The sequence below is a fragment of the Sus scrofa genome, chromosome 3 (assembly GCF_000003025.6).
Source record: "Sus scrofa isolate TJ Tabasco breed Duroc chromosome 3, Sscrofa11.1, whole genome shotgun sequence".
Classification (NCBI taxonomy): domain Eukaryota; kingdom Metazoa; phylum Chordata; class Mammalia; order Artiodactyla; family Suidae; genus Sus; species Sus scrofa.
The window spans coordinates 95,040,224-95,060,071 of NC_010445.4; the positions used below are offsets into that span (position 1 = coordinate 95,040,224).

Sequence of the window (19,848 nt, forward strand, 5' to 3'; positions counted from 1 at the left end):
AGGGACTGGGGAGAGGGGAGAACAAAGCAGGTTTGCTTAGTGGGTACAGGGTTTCCTTTGGAGGGTGATGAAAATGTTCTGGAACTCGATAGAGGTGGTGGTTTGCACAGTGTTGTGATTTACTAAATACTACACAATAGTACACCTTAAAATGGTCAATTTTATGTTATGTGAATTTCACATCACTAAAAAAAGAAGAAATCTGAGAATTTGGGGTTAATAGATGCAAACCATTGCCTTTGGAATGGATAAACAATGAGATCCTGTTGTATGGCACCAGGAACTATATCTAGTCACTTATGATGGAGCATGATAATGTGAGAAAAAAGAATGTATACGTGTGTGTGACTGGGTCAACTTGTACAGGAGGAAATTGACAGAACACTGTAAACCAGCTGTAATGGAAAAAAAATAAAAATCATTAAAACAAAACAAACAGAAAAAAAAAGAAATCAATTAGACCTCTCGTTCCACATAATTGAGCATCTGTCCCTCTTCCATTTCTGCAGAAGACTGGAGAATTGCTCTCTAGGGAGGATTAAATGGAATATCTGTACCCTGGAAGACACAGGTTATAAGTGAGAATGGGGATACCTGCTGAAAAAAGAAGGATTGGTTATTTCCATGCATTCGTAGATACCTTAGAGGGACTAAATCTTCCATGAAGGAGATTGGGGGATTCTGACTGACACAAGAGAAAACACCTAGAGAAATTGAGATAGAGATTTCACAAAGAAATGGCCAAATGACCCTATAGTGAAGCCCACGGTTGACAAACCTCGCCTTTGCCCAAAGCACTTGCAGTCAGCTTTGTAGTACCCGGCCCCTGGTGGAAAGTCAAGGGTCACTTAACATGTGAGGAAAACTTGCTGTTAACTACAGATGCCAAGACAGGGCCAAGGGGTGGGGTGCGCTACATGGAAAAAATAGGGACTATATGCAAAGAAGAAAAATTAAAAGTTTGATGCCCTTATAGAAAAGATGTTTTACTCATTTAAGGGTATATTTACATAAAGTAAAATTTAATCTTTTGAGGTATACCATCTATTAATCTTAAAAAGCTTGTGCTAGTACACAACCAAGATATAGAATGTTTATGTCAGATCAGTAGATTTGTCAGCTTCTTATTCAACAATGTAGTTACTATTTAGAGGGTCAAGATTATAATAGAATTGCATTAAGACCATTAAAGCTGTCCTTTAGTAAGTTGTTTAGTGAAAAAAAGGCTCATTTGGAATTGTTGAATGAACTTAGATATCCTGAGGGTTTTACTTATCTTCCTCTGTTGCTGTCTGATGGCAAGGGGAAGTGTAAAATGAGGTAAGTACTAGACTTAAAAAATTTTGGAGTTCCCGTTGTGGTTCATTGGGTTAAGGGCCCAATGTAGTCTCCATCAGGATGCAGGTTCGATCCCTGGCCTCGCTCAGTGGCTTAAGGATCTGGTGTTGCTGCAGGTGTGGCCATTAAAAAGAAGAAGCAGAAAAGAAATAAAAATGTCCACTTTGACGTTCTTAGATAAACAGAACAAGGCAAATTTCAAAGAGAGCACAGTTTAGTATGGTCATTTAAGCAATGCACGGATTTGCTTTAAGATTCTAGGGATTTCATAGAACTGAAGACTAAAACCCATGGAACTCTTTTTATCCTTTGGATATAAGGCACCTTCTGAATGAGGAGGAAATGGTGCTTTCAGTGCTACTACATATGGCTCTGCAGGTTGTACACTGTCTAACTTAACCATGTGAAGTAGCTCTGGTTGCCTAACTTTTAGGATGGCAATCTTCACTCAGCCTGGGGCTCCAGGCTCTTGCTTCCTTTGCTTTTGGTGTATCCAACATAAATTTTTCCTTTAATGCTTAATTTTTGACTCAGTATCCCATATTGTCTTCTTTACACATTGTGTTTCATTACCACTTAACAGATTACCATTGATTAAAAACTAAATTCCTATATGTACTTTATTTCCTTTTTCCTCAGTCTATCTAGTCTGCTAGAAGGCAAGCCTTTCAGATACTGTGGCTTGTAATATGACTTGCTTTAATATTTTTTTTCAGTTGTACTTTGCCTGAGCATTTCTTTCTTTCTATATAAACTTTAGAGCCATTTAATTAATGTTCTTTTTTTTTTTTTTTTTTTTTTTGTCTTTTTTTTTAGGTCCACACCTGTGGCACATGGAGGTTCCCAGGCTAGGGGTCAAATCGGAGCTATAGCTGCCAGACTATGCCAGAGCCACCACAGTGCCAAATCTGAGACACGTCTGCAACCTACACCACAGCTCATGGCAACGCCAGATCTTTAACCTACTTAGTGAGGCCATGGATCAAACCTGCAACCTCATGACTCCTAGTCGGATTCGTTTCTGCTGTGCCATGATGGGAACTCCTAATTAATATTCTTAAAACCCTATAAAAATACAGTGAAATTCTGTCAAATTATACCTTCATCCAGGTTCTGAACATTTTATTTTTCTTACTCACGGGCAGTACATGCACACACAGACAGTGAATGGATTCTCCTTCAGGATATTTTCTTATTGGTTGTTGCTGAGTATATGGTAGAGCATCAGTTTTTGTCTGGGTACCTTGAAACCAGCCAACTGATAATCTTTCGCTTGACTTAGGTTTTCTAGATAGATAGTCATTAAGTGTAAAAAATGATAAGTAATCTGGTTCTTGTCTTTTCAGTAATCATACCTTCTTTCTTGTCTCTTTCAAGTGCGTTAAGCAGAGTTTCCTGGACAGGGTTAATAGTAGCAATGATACAGAAGAATATTGATATCGTATGTACAAAATAGGCAATATTTGCCATACCTTTGGACATATTGCATTTTAAAATATATATAAAAGCTTCATTGAAATACAGTTTACATAGCAGACAATTTGCCCTTTTAAAGTATATTTTGGGAGTTCCCTGGTGGCCTAGCAGGTTAAGGATCTAGCATTGTCACTGCTGTGGCTCAGGTCACTTCTCTGGTACAAGTTCATTCCCTGGTTCTGGCACTTACACATGCCACAGCCACGGCCAAAAAAAAAATAAAGTTATGTCGTCATTTTATGGTGACTCTTACGTTTAACATGTTCCAGAAATCTCTTTGACTTTGACTATATTTTTCTCATCATTCCTTCTCAATCACTTTCCAATTTCCTCCTCTTTTCTATCTCAAAGTGCAAATGCACCCCAAGTTTGGGGCCACAACTCTTTTCTCTTCATTTTCTTTATCAGCAATCTGTTAAACCCCTTTTGCCTGAACTACTTATCTGTCTTTTACTGTCAAAAATTTGTTGTCAGCCTGATCATTCTTAACCCACAAGTATGCATTATTACTGTCTGTTGCATACCCCTTTCTTGGTTCTTATCCTGCCAACAGGAAAAGAACACTGTCTTTTCTCCAAAGCCTGAGCTTACTACTTTTCAAATTCTACTTTAAACAAAGTTCATCTCTCCTCCTTCTGCCTCGCATCTCTTCTGTGCTCGGGTTTTTTATGCTACGTAGAGTGAATGGAATCTTAAAGGGAAATATCATGTCTAGAAATATTAGGATCTGTGTTAAGGGTTGGGGACACTGTAACTTCAGAAGCCCTTGGGACTTGTTGTAGAATTAATATGTTATCTAGAAGCCATTATTTTCAATCTGTTGTTGCTAATATTTAGCAATGTTAGGATGAACAAAGGATATACTGGCAGTGAACTGTTAGAAGGGAATCCAGTAGAAAATAGTTTAAAATCCTTTTGTGTATCTCAGAAATTTTAAAACATGGGATCTATTCACATTTATCAAATTATACAGCTGCTCTGACCAATTTCCAAATTAGGTTTTCATAATGTAGATTTTCCTGAAGGTATATATTTGAGAGATTTACCTATTATTGGTATACTTTGGTTTTTTGTGTTGTTTTCTGTTTGTTTGTTTGTTTTGCTTTTGAGGGCTGCACCTGTGGCATATGGAGTTTCCCGGGCTTGGGGTCAAATCAGAGCTACAGCTGCTGGCCTTCGCCCCAGCCACAGCAACACAGGCTCCAAGCCGTGTCTACGACCTACACCACAGCTCACGGCAATGCAGGATCCTTAACCCATTGAGCAAGGCCAGGGATCGAACCCACAACCTCTTGGTTCCTGTCAGATTCATTTCCGCTGTGCCACCATGGGAACTCCTATTGTTGATATACTTTTATTGAATTCCTAATATTGCCGTCCTACACAGCAGATGTTCTGATGACTGTTAACTTAGTTTACTATTGTGGGTTGTTGTTATCTGAAAGTGTTTTTACAATGTACGTATGTGTTTGAAAATCATTCTTATTGTATTATATTCATAAAGGCTAATAAAGAAATAATACACTTGTCCTTTGCTCTCCACAGGAGACTTTTTTCAGGACCCCTGTCAGATACCCACATCAGATACCCAGATATGTTATATGCAAGTCCTTTATATAAAATGGTGCAGTACTTGCATATAACATATCCACATCCTCCAGTATTAGGTGTTGGTTATCCAACACCTAATATAGTGTAAATAGTTGTAAGCACAGTGTAAATAGTTGGTGATAGTGGCAAATTCAAGTTTTGCTTCTTTGAACTTCATGGAATTTTTTAAAATTATTTTTGATCCATAGTTGATTGAATCCATGGATGTGAAACCCACAGATAGGCAGGGCTGACTGTATTTGCTTTTAGAGGATATAAAGTGTCTTTCTGATGGTGTATATTTTCAACTCGTAATTATAAATGTGGTTATTTGAGGAAACCATGTCTCCTATAATCTGCAGTGCTTGCACTAATTAACCTTTTGTGAGATTTGATGAGAAAGGTGTGTGTGAAGACCTTAGAACACCATCTTTTCTGTGGGAGAAATAAGGAGATTGTAAGACACCAGTTTATGGCTCTCTAAGCTTGCTTTGCAAGCTGCCGTTGTCACTATATGTTAGAAGTAATAACAACAGATATGAAAAAGACTTGAATGACCGTGCAGTGAACTTGACGTTCACAGTAGATCTTATCTCTGATGAGAGGGGGCACAAATCAGTGACTAGAGCATCTGATAATTTACTTCTAAGAGGTAGCTGCTTTTGCTAGGCCTTGAACAGTTTAACATGAAAACAGGCATGGGATTTCCTTTGATGGCCTTAATTAATGTTTTCACTTTATGAATTTATATTTCATCTGACCTTCTATATAAGTAAGTAACACTAACTTTCGTGTGCTTAGAAAATGAAGACTGTTCACATGTAACACTCAGTGTAACTGTGCTACTTGGAAAAAAGAAAGAGCTGCCTTAAGTATCCTTAAGATTCATATTAAATTTTTTTTCTCTAAGTCTATCTTATATGCTAAATTAGTTATGAGATTTTGTTAATAACATTTGGTTAAAAAAAAGATGATGACTAAATAAAGTCATGACACAAGTAAAGGAATGTTTGAAGTTAACTCTTAAGTCTCTTAAAAATGAAATGTGATTGTCAAGAAAAGGATATAATTAGGACTGTGTGTGTACTAGGAACAAGCAGTTGGGACACAGATCTCCTCAGAGTAATCTTGCAGTCATATTCAAGGCAAAACAAGTATATTCACTAGCCTGTGGACTTGATCCCTGCTTGCATGTAAGATATGATTCTGTCATTTACCATCGTTATCAGGACCTAGTCGTAATAAGCATATTTGATTTACATTTGTATATCATGTTACACTAATGCAGGATTATATAAAAGTAAAACAAATATATGCTTGTTCTTTAAAGTGTGAGGTGCCCTGCTATGCTGTGTTTAAGAATGAGAGGTTATTGTGTAAATACAGCAACTGGGTGTTTTGTTTTTCCAAATGTATAACCCTTTCAGTGTGTTCATGCTCAGAAATGCCTAGGAATTCTGGTGACATAATTAGTCCTGAAATTTTGTATTTACTTTTTGTGTGAAAAAAAAAAAGGGAACTTAGAAACTTGGTTAAATTGTTTGTCTTTTGGGGGGGAAGGGGGATAACTCCTTGCATTATGAGGAACTAACATAGTAATTATCTGGATACTGCTTTTCACATTAAGTCATACTTGTTTTCTGATTCTGTTTTTTCAGTTTCCATAGCAAGGCGTGTACAAGATCCATTAGCTGAGCTGGTGAAAATTGAGCCGAAGCACATTGGAGTTGGAATGTATCAGGTAAAGCAACGTGGATCATTTAATTTATGAAATCCATCAATACAGAGAGCAGTACTCAAACTTGGCATAGTAATGAAGTGTCAGTGGGAATAAGCTCCCACTTTCAAAGGTTATACAGTTTGTGGGAAGGTAGTTAGGTGTTATAAATTATTCAGGAAGGAGGGGATTTTTTTTCCCCTTGGTGTTTCTGATTTTGATCAAGACTTAGAATGGACTATAATCAGTTTAAAAAGTATTAAAACATTAGATGTGACTAGTAACTTAATCTGGAAAGCCTCTCCTTTTAACATTATTATAAAAAATGGAAGGGGTATGGGGAAAGGGGGCATTTTGGCTCTTTTTGTAAATCATTATGAACTATTGATCTTTCAGGAAGAAGCTACCCTTTTTTTTTTTTTTTTTTCCTGTTTTTCATTCCTGTTTGATTATTATAGTTAGTTTTTGGTCGTTACCCAAGATGAGCTAAAACGTTTCATTTTCATTGCTGTGTAGTAGTAATAGTGTTTATTGTTGCAGTTATTGTATTTTCAATTCTCGAGGTTATGTTCGTTGGGCAATTAAGGGCAGCACTAAATCTTTGCAAAATGAATCCATATTGACTTCAGTGTTCTCCAGAAACCTCGAGTTGAATTATTTTCTCTTTAATGAAAGTTTTTCTTAAGCCTCAAATAGAGTATTACCCTTTGTATAATTTTCTTGAGATTTGAATGATAGATACTCTATACTTTGGCTAAGGAAATATTATACAAGGTCATTCCACTAGAAATTTGATTGAATTCCACTAGAAATTTGGTTGAATTCCACTAGAAATGGAAAAGACCTTTGAGATCATACAAACCTACCCTCCTCATTTGACAGGAAAAGAAGCTGTGTCCTAGAGTAGCTACGATTTTTACTCAGGATCACACGGTCAAAGCCTGGACTAACCTGTCATATATTGGGACTTAGCCGGGAGTAAGAAAGTTAGACAAAGAGGCATCCAAACCTTTAAGTGAGCTTGTTCATTTTGCAAGGATAGTTGCCAAAGGCACTGATCTAGCTACAGGTAGGTATAATGGCTACTATCTAAAGAGTACATCTATAGCAATTCTATGATGTAGGCATCATAGTTAAGAGAAACTATAGTTATATGAATTCAAGATAAAGTTATGGAATGCCTCAGCAAGGTAGTAGAACAAAGGAAAGGGAAATGAAACTTTTAGAACCCAGGGGGCTAATAACCTATTGGCATCAAAGAGGTCTTTAAGTAAATAGCAGGGTCCGAGTCTCCAGATTTGTATTCAGAGACAGTGTTTAACATAACAAAGTTTGAAATTCATTCCAACAGCAGTGAGAAGTAATGGAAGACTTTTAACCAGAGGAATGACATGATCTGAAATGTTTTCTTAAACGTTGAGTCTTACTACTCCAGCTGAAAGATAATGGTGGCTTGGACAAAATTAATGGCAGTAGAAATGGAAAGAAGTTAAATCTATTCTGTAGGGAGTACTTGGTGATAAGTGAGGGAAAAGGAGTTGTGATGAATTTGGTATATGGAGGATGCCTGAGTAGAGCATATTTGGTGAAGATAAGGTCAGTAATTCAGTAATGGACATGTTAAATTTGAGAGGTGCTCGTAAGAAATGTAAGAAACGATGTCAAGTTGGAGTTGGATATATGAGTCCAAGATTTAGAGATATAGCCATGTTAACGTTGGAGTACAGATTACTTCGCAAATAATGACGCTCAGAAAGTGATCGAGATGGTAGGCTGAGCTCATGACATTCTTTAACTACATTACCACCACTGGCATATCCACAACTCCAACTTCCATACGGTCACAGGAAGGGTGTTCATGTATATCTGTACCTATGTAAGCAGTCACAAGAGTAAGCTGGTAAGAGTCTGGGAAAACAAGAAAGGGTCCCCCTCAGTGGCTAGAAATTTCACAAATTCTTGAAAGATACTAAACATGAGGTATCACGTCTACAGTGAAATAAAACTTGGTAGAGCCACACCCCCAAATGTATAGATTAATTGTGTTCTCAAACCAGAGTTACATTTAAATTGTGAGAGGGGACCTGCAGTATTAGATAAGAAGGTGTGTATAGAATACCTCAGCCTGTGGTGTGACAATGCCCCCCTGCAAATACAAGCTAAAGCACTAAGTATAACACAGAGGCCAGAGAGCTGGGAGATCCCTTAATTAGCCTTTGATTGTCAGGAAATGCAAGGAGTCTCCTCCCAGTAGGACAGATTCCTGACATATACCTGAGGCACATGATGGCAAAGACAAACAGTGTACACAGAAAAATAGGGACTGAGAGATGATCTTGCTTCCAAGAATCACTAATGTTTGAGGAAAACCCATGACAGAAAAATGAGACCCCAAACTTTAGAGAAAAATAACAATGAAACAGTGAACAGGCAACAGACTCTGAAATAATAAAATTGAACATCCACAGAGAGATGAGAGGTTATTGCATTTCTAAAATAAACAAGGGATAGAATAAAAAAACTAAACCAGTCTAAGAATTTTAAATATGGTTGTTAAGATTAAAAAGAAAACCCTCATAAACAGGCAAAATAGAATGAACACAGCTAAAACCAAATTAATGAACTGGTAGATTGAGGTAAAGATTCTGAGTTTTTTGGGTCTTTTTTTTTTTTTTTTTTTTTTTTTTGTCTTTTTAGGGCCACACCCATGGCATATGGAGGTTCCCAGGCTAGGGGTCAAATCAGAGCTGGTGGCCTACACCACAGCCACAGAAGCCTGGGATCCGAGCCGCATCTGTGACCTACACCATAGCTCATGGCAACACTGGGTCTTTAACCCACTGAGCAAGGCTAGGAATCGAACCTGCAATCTCATAGATACTAATCAGATTCATTTCTGCTGAGCCATGATGGGAACTCCAAGTTTGTTTGTTTGTTTTAATTACAATTTTTTTCATTGAAATACGGTTGACTTATAATGCATTAATTGCTACTGTACAGTAAAGTGGTTTGGTTGTAAATAAATATATATATATGCATTATTTTTATATATTATTTTCCTTTATGGTTTATCACAGAATACTGAACATAGTTCTTTGTATTTTATAGTAGGACCTTGTTGTTTATCCAGTCTATATTTAATAATTTGCATCTGCTAACCTCAAAATCCCACTTCATCTCCTCCCACCCTCACACCCCCTTAGAAACCACAAGTCTGTTCTGTATTATCTATGAGCCTGTGTCTGTTTCATTAAAGTTAATTTATGCCATATTTTAGATTCCACATATGTGATATTATGTGGTATTTGTCTTTCTCTTTCTGACCTACTTCACTTAGTATGATAATCTCTGGGTCCATCCATGATGCTGCAAATGGCATTATTTCATTCTTTTTTCTGCCTGAGTAGTATTCCACTGTGTATATGTACCATATCTTTTTTAGCCATTCATCTGTCAATGGACATTTCGTTTTTTTCAATGTCTTGGCTATTGTGAATAATGCTGCTATGAACACAGGGGTGCTACTGTGAATAATGCTGCTATGGACACAGGGGTGCGTGTATCTTCTTGAACTATGTTTTTGTCCAGATATATGCTCAGGAGTGTGATTGCTGGATCATAGGGCCACTCTGTTTTTAGTTTTTTGAGGAAACTCTGTACTGTTTCATAGTGGCTGCACCAATTTACATTACTACCAACAATGTAGGAGGGTTCCCTTTTCTCTATACCCTCTCCAGCATTTGTTATTTGTACAAATGACTTCTTAATGATGGCCATCTGACCAGGGTGAGGTGGTTCTCATTGTAGCTTTGACTTGGATTTCTTTAATAATTAGTGATGCTGAGCATCTTTTCATGTGCCTGTTGCCCATCTGTATATCTTCCTGGAAGAAATATCCACTTAGTTCTTCTGCCCATTTTTGATTGGGTTATTTGGTTCTTGTTGTTCAGTTGCACATGAGCTAAGAAGTAGTTTAGAGTACAGCTAAACTGAAAAAGTTGGAAAGCATGAACAAAAAGTCATGATGTAGAGCACCTTCTAAAGCTTCAGCATTCATCTAATAGAAATTTAAGTAAATAGAATAGAGGGGACGAATAAGCACAGAAATAATAGGATAAAATTTCTCCAAACTGCAGACGACCAAGTCTTTTTGAAAAGGCCTAATAAATACTGAATAATATTAACAAAAGACCTACACTCAAATGCCTTCCTGTGAAATTTCAGAATGCTAGTAATAAGAAGGAATTGACTAAAAGCTTCCAGAGGGCAAACATAGTTTTTATCTACAAAGGAAATAGTCAGATTGACATCATCCTTTTATTGGTAAAAACAAGTAATAGAAGGTAGAAATGCAGTAGTTTCAGAGTTGTGAGAAAAAAGTTATTTTGAACACGTAATTGTGTATTCAGGCAAACCAGCAATTCAGTGTGGGAAGAAGATAAAAACATTTTTGGATCAGTACATGATTCACCTTTGATTGTTATAGACCTTTGAAAGAATTATTTATGGAAGTACTCCTGCCTAAAGCAGAAGGGTAAAGGGATGGAGGTCTAAGAAAGGGAAAGGCATGTTGTGAGGAAACAGTACCAAGGTAAGGAGACAATGGAGAGCTTTACAACACACACATGCCCAGTATCTGGTATGTGCATCATTGAGTCTCACTGTTTTTTTTTTAACTGTAATGTTCATCTTTAAATATTTCAGTCTGGTTCAGATTGACTTTACATGAGAGGATCTTAGAAGAAAAAGAAGTGACAAAGTATTAGGATTCTCTTTCAGGAAAAAGATTCAGATAGAAATTACAATTTTTTTTGAAAAACATAATTTGAAATATATGAATAATAGTCACAAATAGGACATTTAACATAAATCTTGAGAATAAAATATAAAGTTTATCATTCCAACCAAAGGCAGAGAAAAGAAAATAAGAAAGTATAGTAGATAAATAAAATATTTGATGACAGTAATAAGTATAATTAATAAATAAAGATGAAGGCTTAAATTCCCCAATTAATAGAATCTCAGACTTTTAAAAATAAAATGTAGCCGCAGTAATCAAGACCAAAACAGACACACAGACCAATGGAACAGAATAGAGAACCCGGATATAAACCCAGACACCTATGGCCAGTTAATCTTTGACAAAGGAGGCAAGAACATAAAATGGGAAAAAGACAGTCTTTTCAGCAAGTATTGCCATGAAATCTGGACAGCTGCATGCAAATCAATGAAACTAGAACACATCCTCACACCATGCACCAAAATAAACTCAAAATGGCTTACAGACAAATATAAGACAAGACACCATCAAACTCCTGGAAGAAAACATAGGCAAAACATTCTCTGACATCAGACTTGCAAATGTGTTCTCAGGTCCATCTCCCAAAGCAACAGCAATGAAAGCAAAAATAAACCAATGGGACCTAATCAAACTGACAAGCTTTTGCACAGCAAAGGAAACCAAAAAGAAAACAAAAAGACAACTTACAGAATGGGAGAAAATAGTTTCAAATGATGCAACTGACAAGGGCCTAATCTCTAAAATATACAAACAACTTATACAACTCAGTGGTAAAAAGGCCAACAACCCAATTGAAAAATGGGCAAAAGACCTGAATAGACATTTCTCCAAGGAAGATATACAGATGGCCAATAAGCACTTGAAACAATGCTCAACATCCCTGATTATTAGAGAAATGCAAATCAAAACTACCACGAGATACCACCTCACACCAGTCAGAATGGCCATCAGTAATAAGTCCACAAATAACAAATGCTGGGGCAGGGTGTGGAGAAAAGGGAACCCTCCTGCACTGTTGGTGGGAATGTAAGCTGGTACAACCACTATGGAGAACAGTATGGAGGTACTTAGAAATCTATACATAGAACTACCATATGACCCAGCAGTCCAACTCTTGGGCATATATATATCTGGACAAAACTTTCCTTAAAAGACACATGTACCTGCATATTCATTGCAGCTCTATTCACAATAGGCAAGACATGGAATCAACCCAAATGTCCACTGATAGATGATTGGATTGGGAAGATGTGATATGTTTTTGTTTTTTGTTTTGTTTTGTTTTTGTCTTTTTGCCATTTCTAGGGTCACTCCCGCAGCATATGGAGGTTCCTAGGCTAGGGGTCGAATCAGAACTACAGCCGCCGGCCTACACCAGAGCCACAGCAACATGGGATCTGAGCCGCATCTGCAACCCACACCACAGCTCAGGGCACCGCCAGATCCTTAATGCACTGAGCTAGGCCCGGGATCGAACCCGCAACCTCATGGTTCCTAGTCGGATTCGTTAACCACTGAGCCACAACGGAAACTCCAGGAAGATGTGATATGTATACACAATGGAATACTACTCAGCCATAAAAAAGAACAAAATAATGCCATTTGCAGCAACATGGATGGAACTAGAGACTCTCATCCTGTGAGAAGTCAGAAAGAGAAAGACAAATACCATATGATATCACTTATATCTGGAATCTAATATACGGCACAAATGAACCTTTCCACAGACAAGAAAATCATGGATTTGGAGAATAAACTTGTGGTTGCCGAGGGGGAGGGAGTGGGATGGATTGGGAGCTTGGGGTTAATAGATGCAAAGTATTGCCTTTGGAATGGATTAGCAATGAGATCCTGCTGTGTAGCACTGGGAACTATGTCTAGTCACTTATGATGGAGCATGATATTGTGAGAAAAAAGAATGTACACATGTATGTGTAACTGGGTCACCATGCTATACAATAGAAAAAAAATAATGTATTGGGGAAATAAAATAATAAAATAAAAATAAAATGTAGTGCTGAGATATATAAGTGCCAGAGTTACTTCTAAAGAAAAAGAGCAACCTTGATTTTTGAAATTTGGAGAAAAATATTGCACAGGAATGAGAAATCAGCAATGTTAACATGAGATAAAATAGAATTTAAGGCAAAATGTATTGAACAGGTGAAAGAGGGATATTTCATGCTAATTACAGATACAGTATCCCAAGGAGGTATAATTGCCCTAAGCATTTTATGTTATCTAACACCGTAGCTTCAAAAAATATGCAGTATTTTAAACTTCTAAAACTTAGAGCAAGAGACAAGTTCACTTGTATAAGTTTTAATAGACCACAGTATAGCAACACATAGAGTTTAAAAATAACTTGAGGTATGATCACACGCCGTACATACATTCATACATAAATTCACCCACCTAAAGTGTACAAGTCAGTGATTTTTAGTTATTTGCAGGGTTTTGAAACTGTTAGCACTATCCAATTTTTGAACATTTTTATCACCCCAAAAAGAAACAATTAGCAGTCACTCTGCAGTGCTCCCTCCTTCCCCAGACCCAGGCAACTTTTCTGTTTCTATAGATTTGCCCATTCTGGATATGTCATGTGACCTTTTGTGATTGGCTTCTTTCCTTTAACATAATGTTTTCAAGTTTCATCCATGCTATAGCATGTATCAGAACTTCATTCCTTTTTATGAGCGATATTATCTCATTGTATACATACGCCACACTTTGCTTATCCATTTCTCAGGAAATTTGGGTTACTTCCACTTTGGGGCTATTATGAATACTGCTACTCTGAACATTTGTGTATACAGTTTTATGATGTATGTTTTCATTTCTCTTGGATGTATACCTAGGAGTGGATTTATGTTATATAACACATTAAAGCCAGATAATATAGTAGGGAAATTATTTGCCACAAATGTATGTGACATATAATAACTATATATTTTATTATTAGAGTTTGGTATTTTCTTATTGATTTGTACATATTTATATGTTGGTTTATATAAAGTGTTTACAAAAAAAGTTATAAGGAGCCTCTGCATACCATTTACCATGGATGAAATATAAATTCCTGTTTATCAGAGAAACCCAAATTAGACAAGGGGGTATTATTTCAACCTAACAATTGAGTGAAATTGTTATAAAGTGATAAGTATCTGTGCAAGTAAAAAGGGTACAATGAAATGAGCATTCACATACCCTGCTGGTGGGAGTGTAAATTGTTATTTCTAGCAAATAGTTAATGTCTATCAAGGTGCCCTTTTGGGAGGGAGGGATTGAACCTGAGCCACAGCAATGACCCAGGTCACAACAATGACAATGCCAAGCTCTTAGCCACTAGGCCATCAGGGAACTCCCAAGAGGCACTTTTAAAAAATGCATCCCTTTGGTCTGGTAATTCTTTCTTTAGGAGTCTCTTCTAAGGAGGTAATAAGAACTCCTTCTAAGATTCACATGAAAGTTTGCTGTTAGAACACAACATTGGTAGTGACTACAGTAGGAAAATTGAGTTATGATATATCCTTCAGTTGAAATATGATACAGCCATTAAAAATTCAGGCTTTCCAGGTGGATTTGATGGCATGAGAAATTGCTCTTCATGTATTTTTAAATTACAGTGATATTATTGAAAGAGAATTAAATCAGTTTGTGATATTATTGAAAGAGAATTAAATCAGTTTAGAACTAGAGATATGCATTTACACTGAAGAAAACAATGCCTGGCTGGTGACTGGTATTTATCTCTTTGTTGGTGTGATTAGAATTTATCTTTTCTTTTTTTAAGCCTTTTTTCAAACTTTGTAAAATGATTATTAGGAAAAATATGTCATAAAATAAATATCTGTTTGCATTTCCCAGCCTATGAGCCACTTAGTTTTAAGCCTTGAAACAATAGACTTACAGTACAGCCAAAATGGGATTGGATTTCTTTTCAGTTGGGACATTTAAGTGCTTTTAGTATAAATTTAACACATTTATTCTGACTTAAATAATGAGTAGCTGGACAAACATGGCTGATTTTAAAAATGAAAGCTGTTCAAAGAATGTTAAATAGATGAAATAATAGAAGCTATAATATTATTATTTCAATAGAAACTAGAATACTTTTGGTTTAATAACAGCTAAAATGCTCAAGCCAGCACTCCAATCCTTGTCTTAGAAAATGGGTAGAGCTGATTTTAAAAACACATGCCTGTCATTATTTCTTGAGAGAGAGGCAGCCAGTGTGGTCGAATGACAACATATCCCTAACTGACCCCTAAAGACTTTGCTGGAAAGTGGCTTGGTGTTACTCCCAAGAAAACACTCCAGGGTGAGAGCAGGATGATGCAGGATTGGCCCTGTTGAAGTCTGTGGGACATGGGGAGCGATGGTTTAGCTTGGCCTTGTCGTATTCTGAGAGCACAACTTAAGTAAGTTGGATTTACTTGCTGTTTATTTCTTCTTTGGACTGTGTGTGAGAGACTTTCATACTCATTAACACCTCTGTTTGTTAATGAGTATCCACAGTCAAGTCGAAAAGACAGAACAGTTGCTTTGTGCCTCTCTGTTAGATCATTTGATGACATTAGAGAATGAAATGATTTTCCAAAATGAGTTTCTGGAACTCTGGATTTTCTATATCCAGGCCATCTTTATTCCTCATTATCATGTATAATGAGGAGTCACTCTAAACGGAAAATCATCTTCCCAGCTGAAATTTTTCATGGTAAAACCTCAAAGGTGGGAATTTGTGTTTTCTTTCCCAACCCACTCTGTAGGATCAGTTCTGGATTTTAAAAATATATTAAAAATTAAAAAAAAAACCCTTCAGTTCTTCACTGATCATATTATTCTTTAAAAACTAAAAATTTTATATTATATTATAGGGATTATGAAATATTTAGGTATATAAAAGCTACTAAGGATCTTGATCTGTCAAGATTGTTTGTCCAAATCTTTTTTTAACATTTAAATCCCTTAATTATGTGTTGTTATAGAGTAGGATATAGAAAAGAGTCTGTCCCATGGATATTCACTTAGATGACTTTCACCTGGATTTTGCCCTACTAAAGCAATATTTTAAAGTAGATTAAACACAAAGCTGAAAGAAACATAGAGGAAATTGTTCTAAAAATCAGGCATTGTTCACATAGGTGGAGTAACTTGCCAAATGTTTCTACAGTCTTGTCCCTTAACTGTTAAGTTCCAGGGTATGATGTATACTTGAATCTCTGATTTACCTGGTATTTTGAATGAAATTCAAACTTAGCCTTGCAAGTCAGATATTTCATTTATTTTTTAATCATAACTGAGCTGTTTCTATAACTGAACAAAAACAACTAACTGACCTTGACTGGGAGTATGAACACATGTACTTTTGCTAATTATTCCTAAATTTTAAGTTTTAAAATGTCCACTCCGGGTATTTTTTTTTTTCCACTTCTGAATAAATTGTGCTTCCTATGTTGAAGTATTAACTATAGTTTTCTCAGGTTCTTAGAAATCACTGACAATGTAATAAGCCATGTATATATACACACATCCTGGTATAACATTACTTATCTTTAAAAGAAATGTGACATGATAGTGGGATTTGAAAAACCTTTTACCAATAATGCTTTAAATTATTAACAATGATATATCTAATTTCCTTTATCTTTTGTTTGCTTTCTCTTTGTATGTCATTGACCTTGGACAATGAAACTAGATCAAGTTCAGTTTCTATTTAAGTTCACCTTCTGATTTTCATACATCAGCACAAAAAATCACTATTAGGATTTCTAAATTTTTTAAGTATTTTCACAGTAATTAAAACTAGGTTCATCATGGATGGTTGAAAAAAAATTACACATGGCACTAAAGGTACTGTCATAAAAAGATTAAGTTTTATTGCATTAGAATCTAAAATGTCTCTGACATTATAAAGCAACTATAATAAAAAATTCAATGAAAATTTCAATAACTTATGTATTTATTTATGAAAAAAAAATGTCTGAATCAGAAAACAATATGTAGAAAATCCAGTCAGGGAAAAGGTATTTACATCACATGTAACCTATAAAGGATCCATAATTTAAAAAGATCTACAAATTAAAAGAAAAAAAAGGTAAACGATTCAACAGAAAAATAGGCAAGGGATGTGAACAAGTGGCTGACAGAAGAGAAAACATACATAGAAAATATATGAAAAAATTATCACTCTGACTAGTAATTAGGAAAATACAAACTAAAGCCACAATAGGAAACCTCTCAGGTTGTCAAAAATTAACCTGACAGTTTGGATGTTGGCAACCATGTGGAGCCCTGGGAATCTTATACAGCACTTGTAGAAATATAAACTGGTACAGCCTCTTTGGAGAGCAACTGAAAAGTAGCAATGTGGGAAGTGGGGATTATCTTTCACCTAATATCGTTGCTAGGTATACACACAATCTTGAAAAAATTCTCTCACAGGTACACAAGAAGACATGAACAAGAAATTCACTGAAGAACTATTTATAGTAGTAAAAATTTGGAAACAGCATGTCTATCATCTGGAAAACAGAGGATAAACTGTAGTATACTCAGATGATGGAATATTATGTAGGAGTAAAGATGACACAATTTGAGCTACCTGTATTAATATATATAAACTTTATAAGATATAATATTAAGAGAGAAAACAAGCTGCAGAGTGTGTATTTTATGATCGCTATAAAATTTTAAATATGAAAAGAATACTGAATACTGCTTATGAATACTGATCTATATAGTGATCATATAGATGGAAATAAGCATTGTCATCTAAGGTAGTGGTTGCCTTGGGTGGGGCATGAGATGGGATGGAACTGGAAACTGGGAGGGGTATCCCAGGAATTTCAACTATGTTTATATTATACTTCCTGTATGTTGTATTGTTTGGTAGTACATGTCCCTTATACTCTGTACTTTTCATGTCAAATTTTATTTTAAAAAATGCAGAAAAGCTTGATCAGATGATAGAAGTGTTTTATCTCAGGACCTTTGGCTTCCAGTTGGTTTTAATTTCTTATCTATTTGTGTGTGTGTGTGTGTGTGTGTGTGTGTGTGTGTGTGTGTTACATTGAGGATTTATATAATTAAAAACAATAAAGCAGGATTTCTGTGGTGGTCTAGTGATTAGATTCAGTGCTTTTACCGCTGCAGCCTGGGTTCAAGCCACTACACTCTATGGCCAAGAAAAAAGAAAGAAAGAAAAGGAAAACAACACAGCTCTTTCATTTTTTGAAAATGAAAACATATTTAATATTAGGTTACATTTCTCTTCATAATATTCTTTCAAATTTTCATTTTTTAAGACCCTAATTTCGCACCTAATCAAATGCTCTTTAATGCAGAATTTTAACACTATCTTTAAATTTTTTTATTTCGCAGATATTGGATTCTTCTCTGTGAATTTTAAGAATTAAATATTTTTTGCTCCATTATTTGAAATGGTCATTTTAGAGACAGGGCCTAGGGCATGTAGACTATCATACTAACTTCTAGTGTTTATTTACAGGACAGAGTTGGTAGAACAGATGCTAAGGACTGATGTGTAATGTGTTACCATTATATGACTAGCATTCGTCCTATACTATTTTCTTTTCACCACTATCCCCCACCCCCCACCAACACACTCTTAAATTACTTAAATTAGAAACCTTAAGATTAAGCAGGGGAGCTTTTAAAAATCCTAGCCTAGGCCACATCCCGAGAGATTTTAGTTTAATTGGCCTGGGGTGCCCTAGGCATCAACAAACTTAAAAATTTTAACATAACATTCTAATGTTCAGGCAGGGTTGAGAACCATTGCTTCTTAAAGTACAGTCCTTGGAGCAGCAACATCAGTATCATCTGAGAATTTGTTAGAAATGCAAATTCTGGCATGCCCTTCCTAGACGTAGCGAATCACAGATTCTATGGGTGGGCCCCTGTAATCTGTATTTGTTTTTTTTTTTTTTTGTCTTTTTGTCTTTTCTAGGGCCACACCTGCAGCATGTGGAGGTTCCAAGGTTAGGGGTCCAGTTGGAGCTGCAGCCACCAGCTTACACCACAGCCACAGCCACTCGGGATCCGAGCCGCTTCTGCGACCTACACCAAGCGCACGGCAACACCGGATCCTTAACCCACTGCATGAGGCCAGGGATCGAACCCGCAACCTCATGGTTCCTAGTTGGATTTGTTAACTACTGAGCCACAACAGGAACTCCTATAATCTGTATTTTAATGGCTAAGGTTTGAGAACCCTTGGTCTCTAATGCTTTTTGAGCTTGAATGTACTTAAAACCGTCGAGGTCTCATTAAAATGCAGATTCTGATTCAGTTGGTCTAAGGTGAGGCATGAGAATCCTGCGTTTCTAATAAATTCCCAGGTGATAACCAATGTTATTGGTCTGAGGACAACACTTTGAGTAGCAAGAGACCCTATGAAAGTCTCTTGGACCTACCCTATCAGACTTGTTGAATCAGAATTTGATTGTGGAGTTCCCATCGTGGCACAGTGGTTAAGGAATCCAACTAGGAACCATGAGGTTGCGGGTTCGGTCCCTGGCCTTGCTCAGTGGGTTAACGATCCGGCGTTGCCGTGAGCTGTGGTGTAGGTTGCAGACGCGGCTCGGATCCCGCGTTGCTGTGGCTCTGGCGCAGGCCGGTGGCTACAGCTCCGATTCAACCCCTATCCTGGGAACCTCCATATGCCGCGGGAGCGGCCCAAGAAATAGCAAAAAGACCAAAAAAAAAAAAAAAAAAGAATCTGATTGTAACAAGATTCCAGGTATTTTAAATAAGTAAATGCACTTTACAGAATTTTTGATATAGCAGGAAAATCAGGACACACCATTATCTAAGGGAGATAGGAGTTTGAGAAGCAGAAATCAATATTATAAAACACTGAAAAAGTATAGATAGGTTAGGAATTGAAAATGTCTTTCATGTT

General features: G+C 36.4%; 1 protein-coding gene across 4 annotated transcripts in view; it reads left to right on the forward strand.

Moving 5' to 3' along the window:
* The window catches only part of SRBD1 (S1 RNA binding domain 1), a 224,887-nt gene that overhangs the window by 131,171 nt on the left and 73,868 nt on the right, over nt 1-19,848 (forward strand). For all 4 annotated transcript variants that reach the window (XR_002342735.1, XM_021087562.1, XM_021087563.1 and 1 more), the window contains exon 16: nt 6,063-6,145. Coding sequence is in view for 3 of the 4 variants with exons in the window: in XM_021087562.1 (XP_020943221.1) it covers nt 6,063-6,145 (83 nt within the window). In the remaining variant the exon portion in view is untranslated. The remainder of the gene's footprint in view (nt 1-6,062; nt 6,146-19,848) is intronic.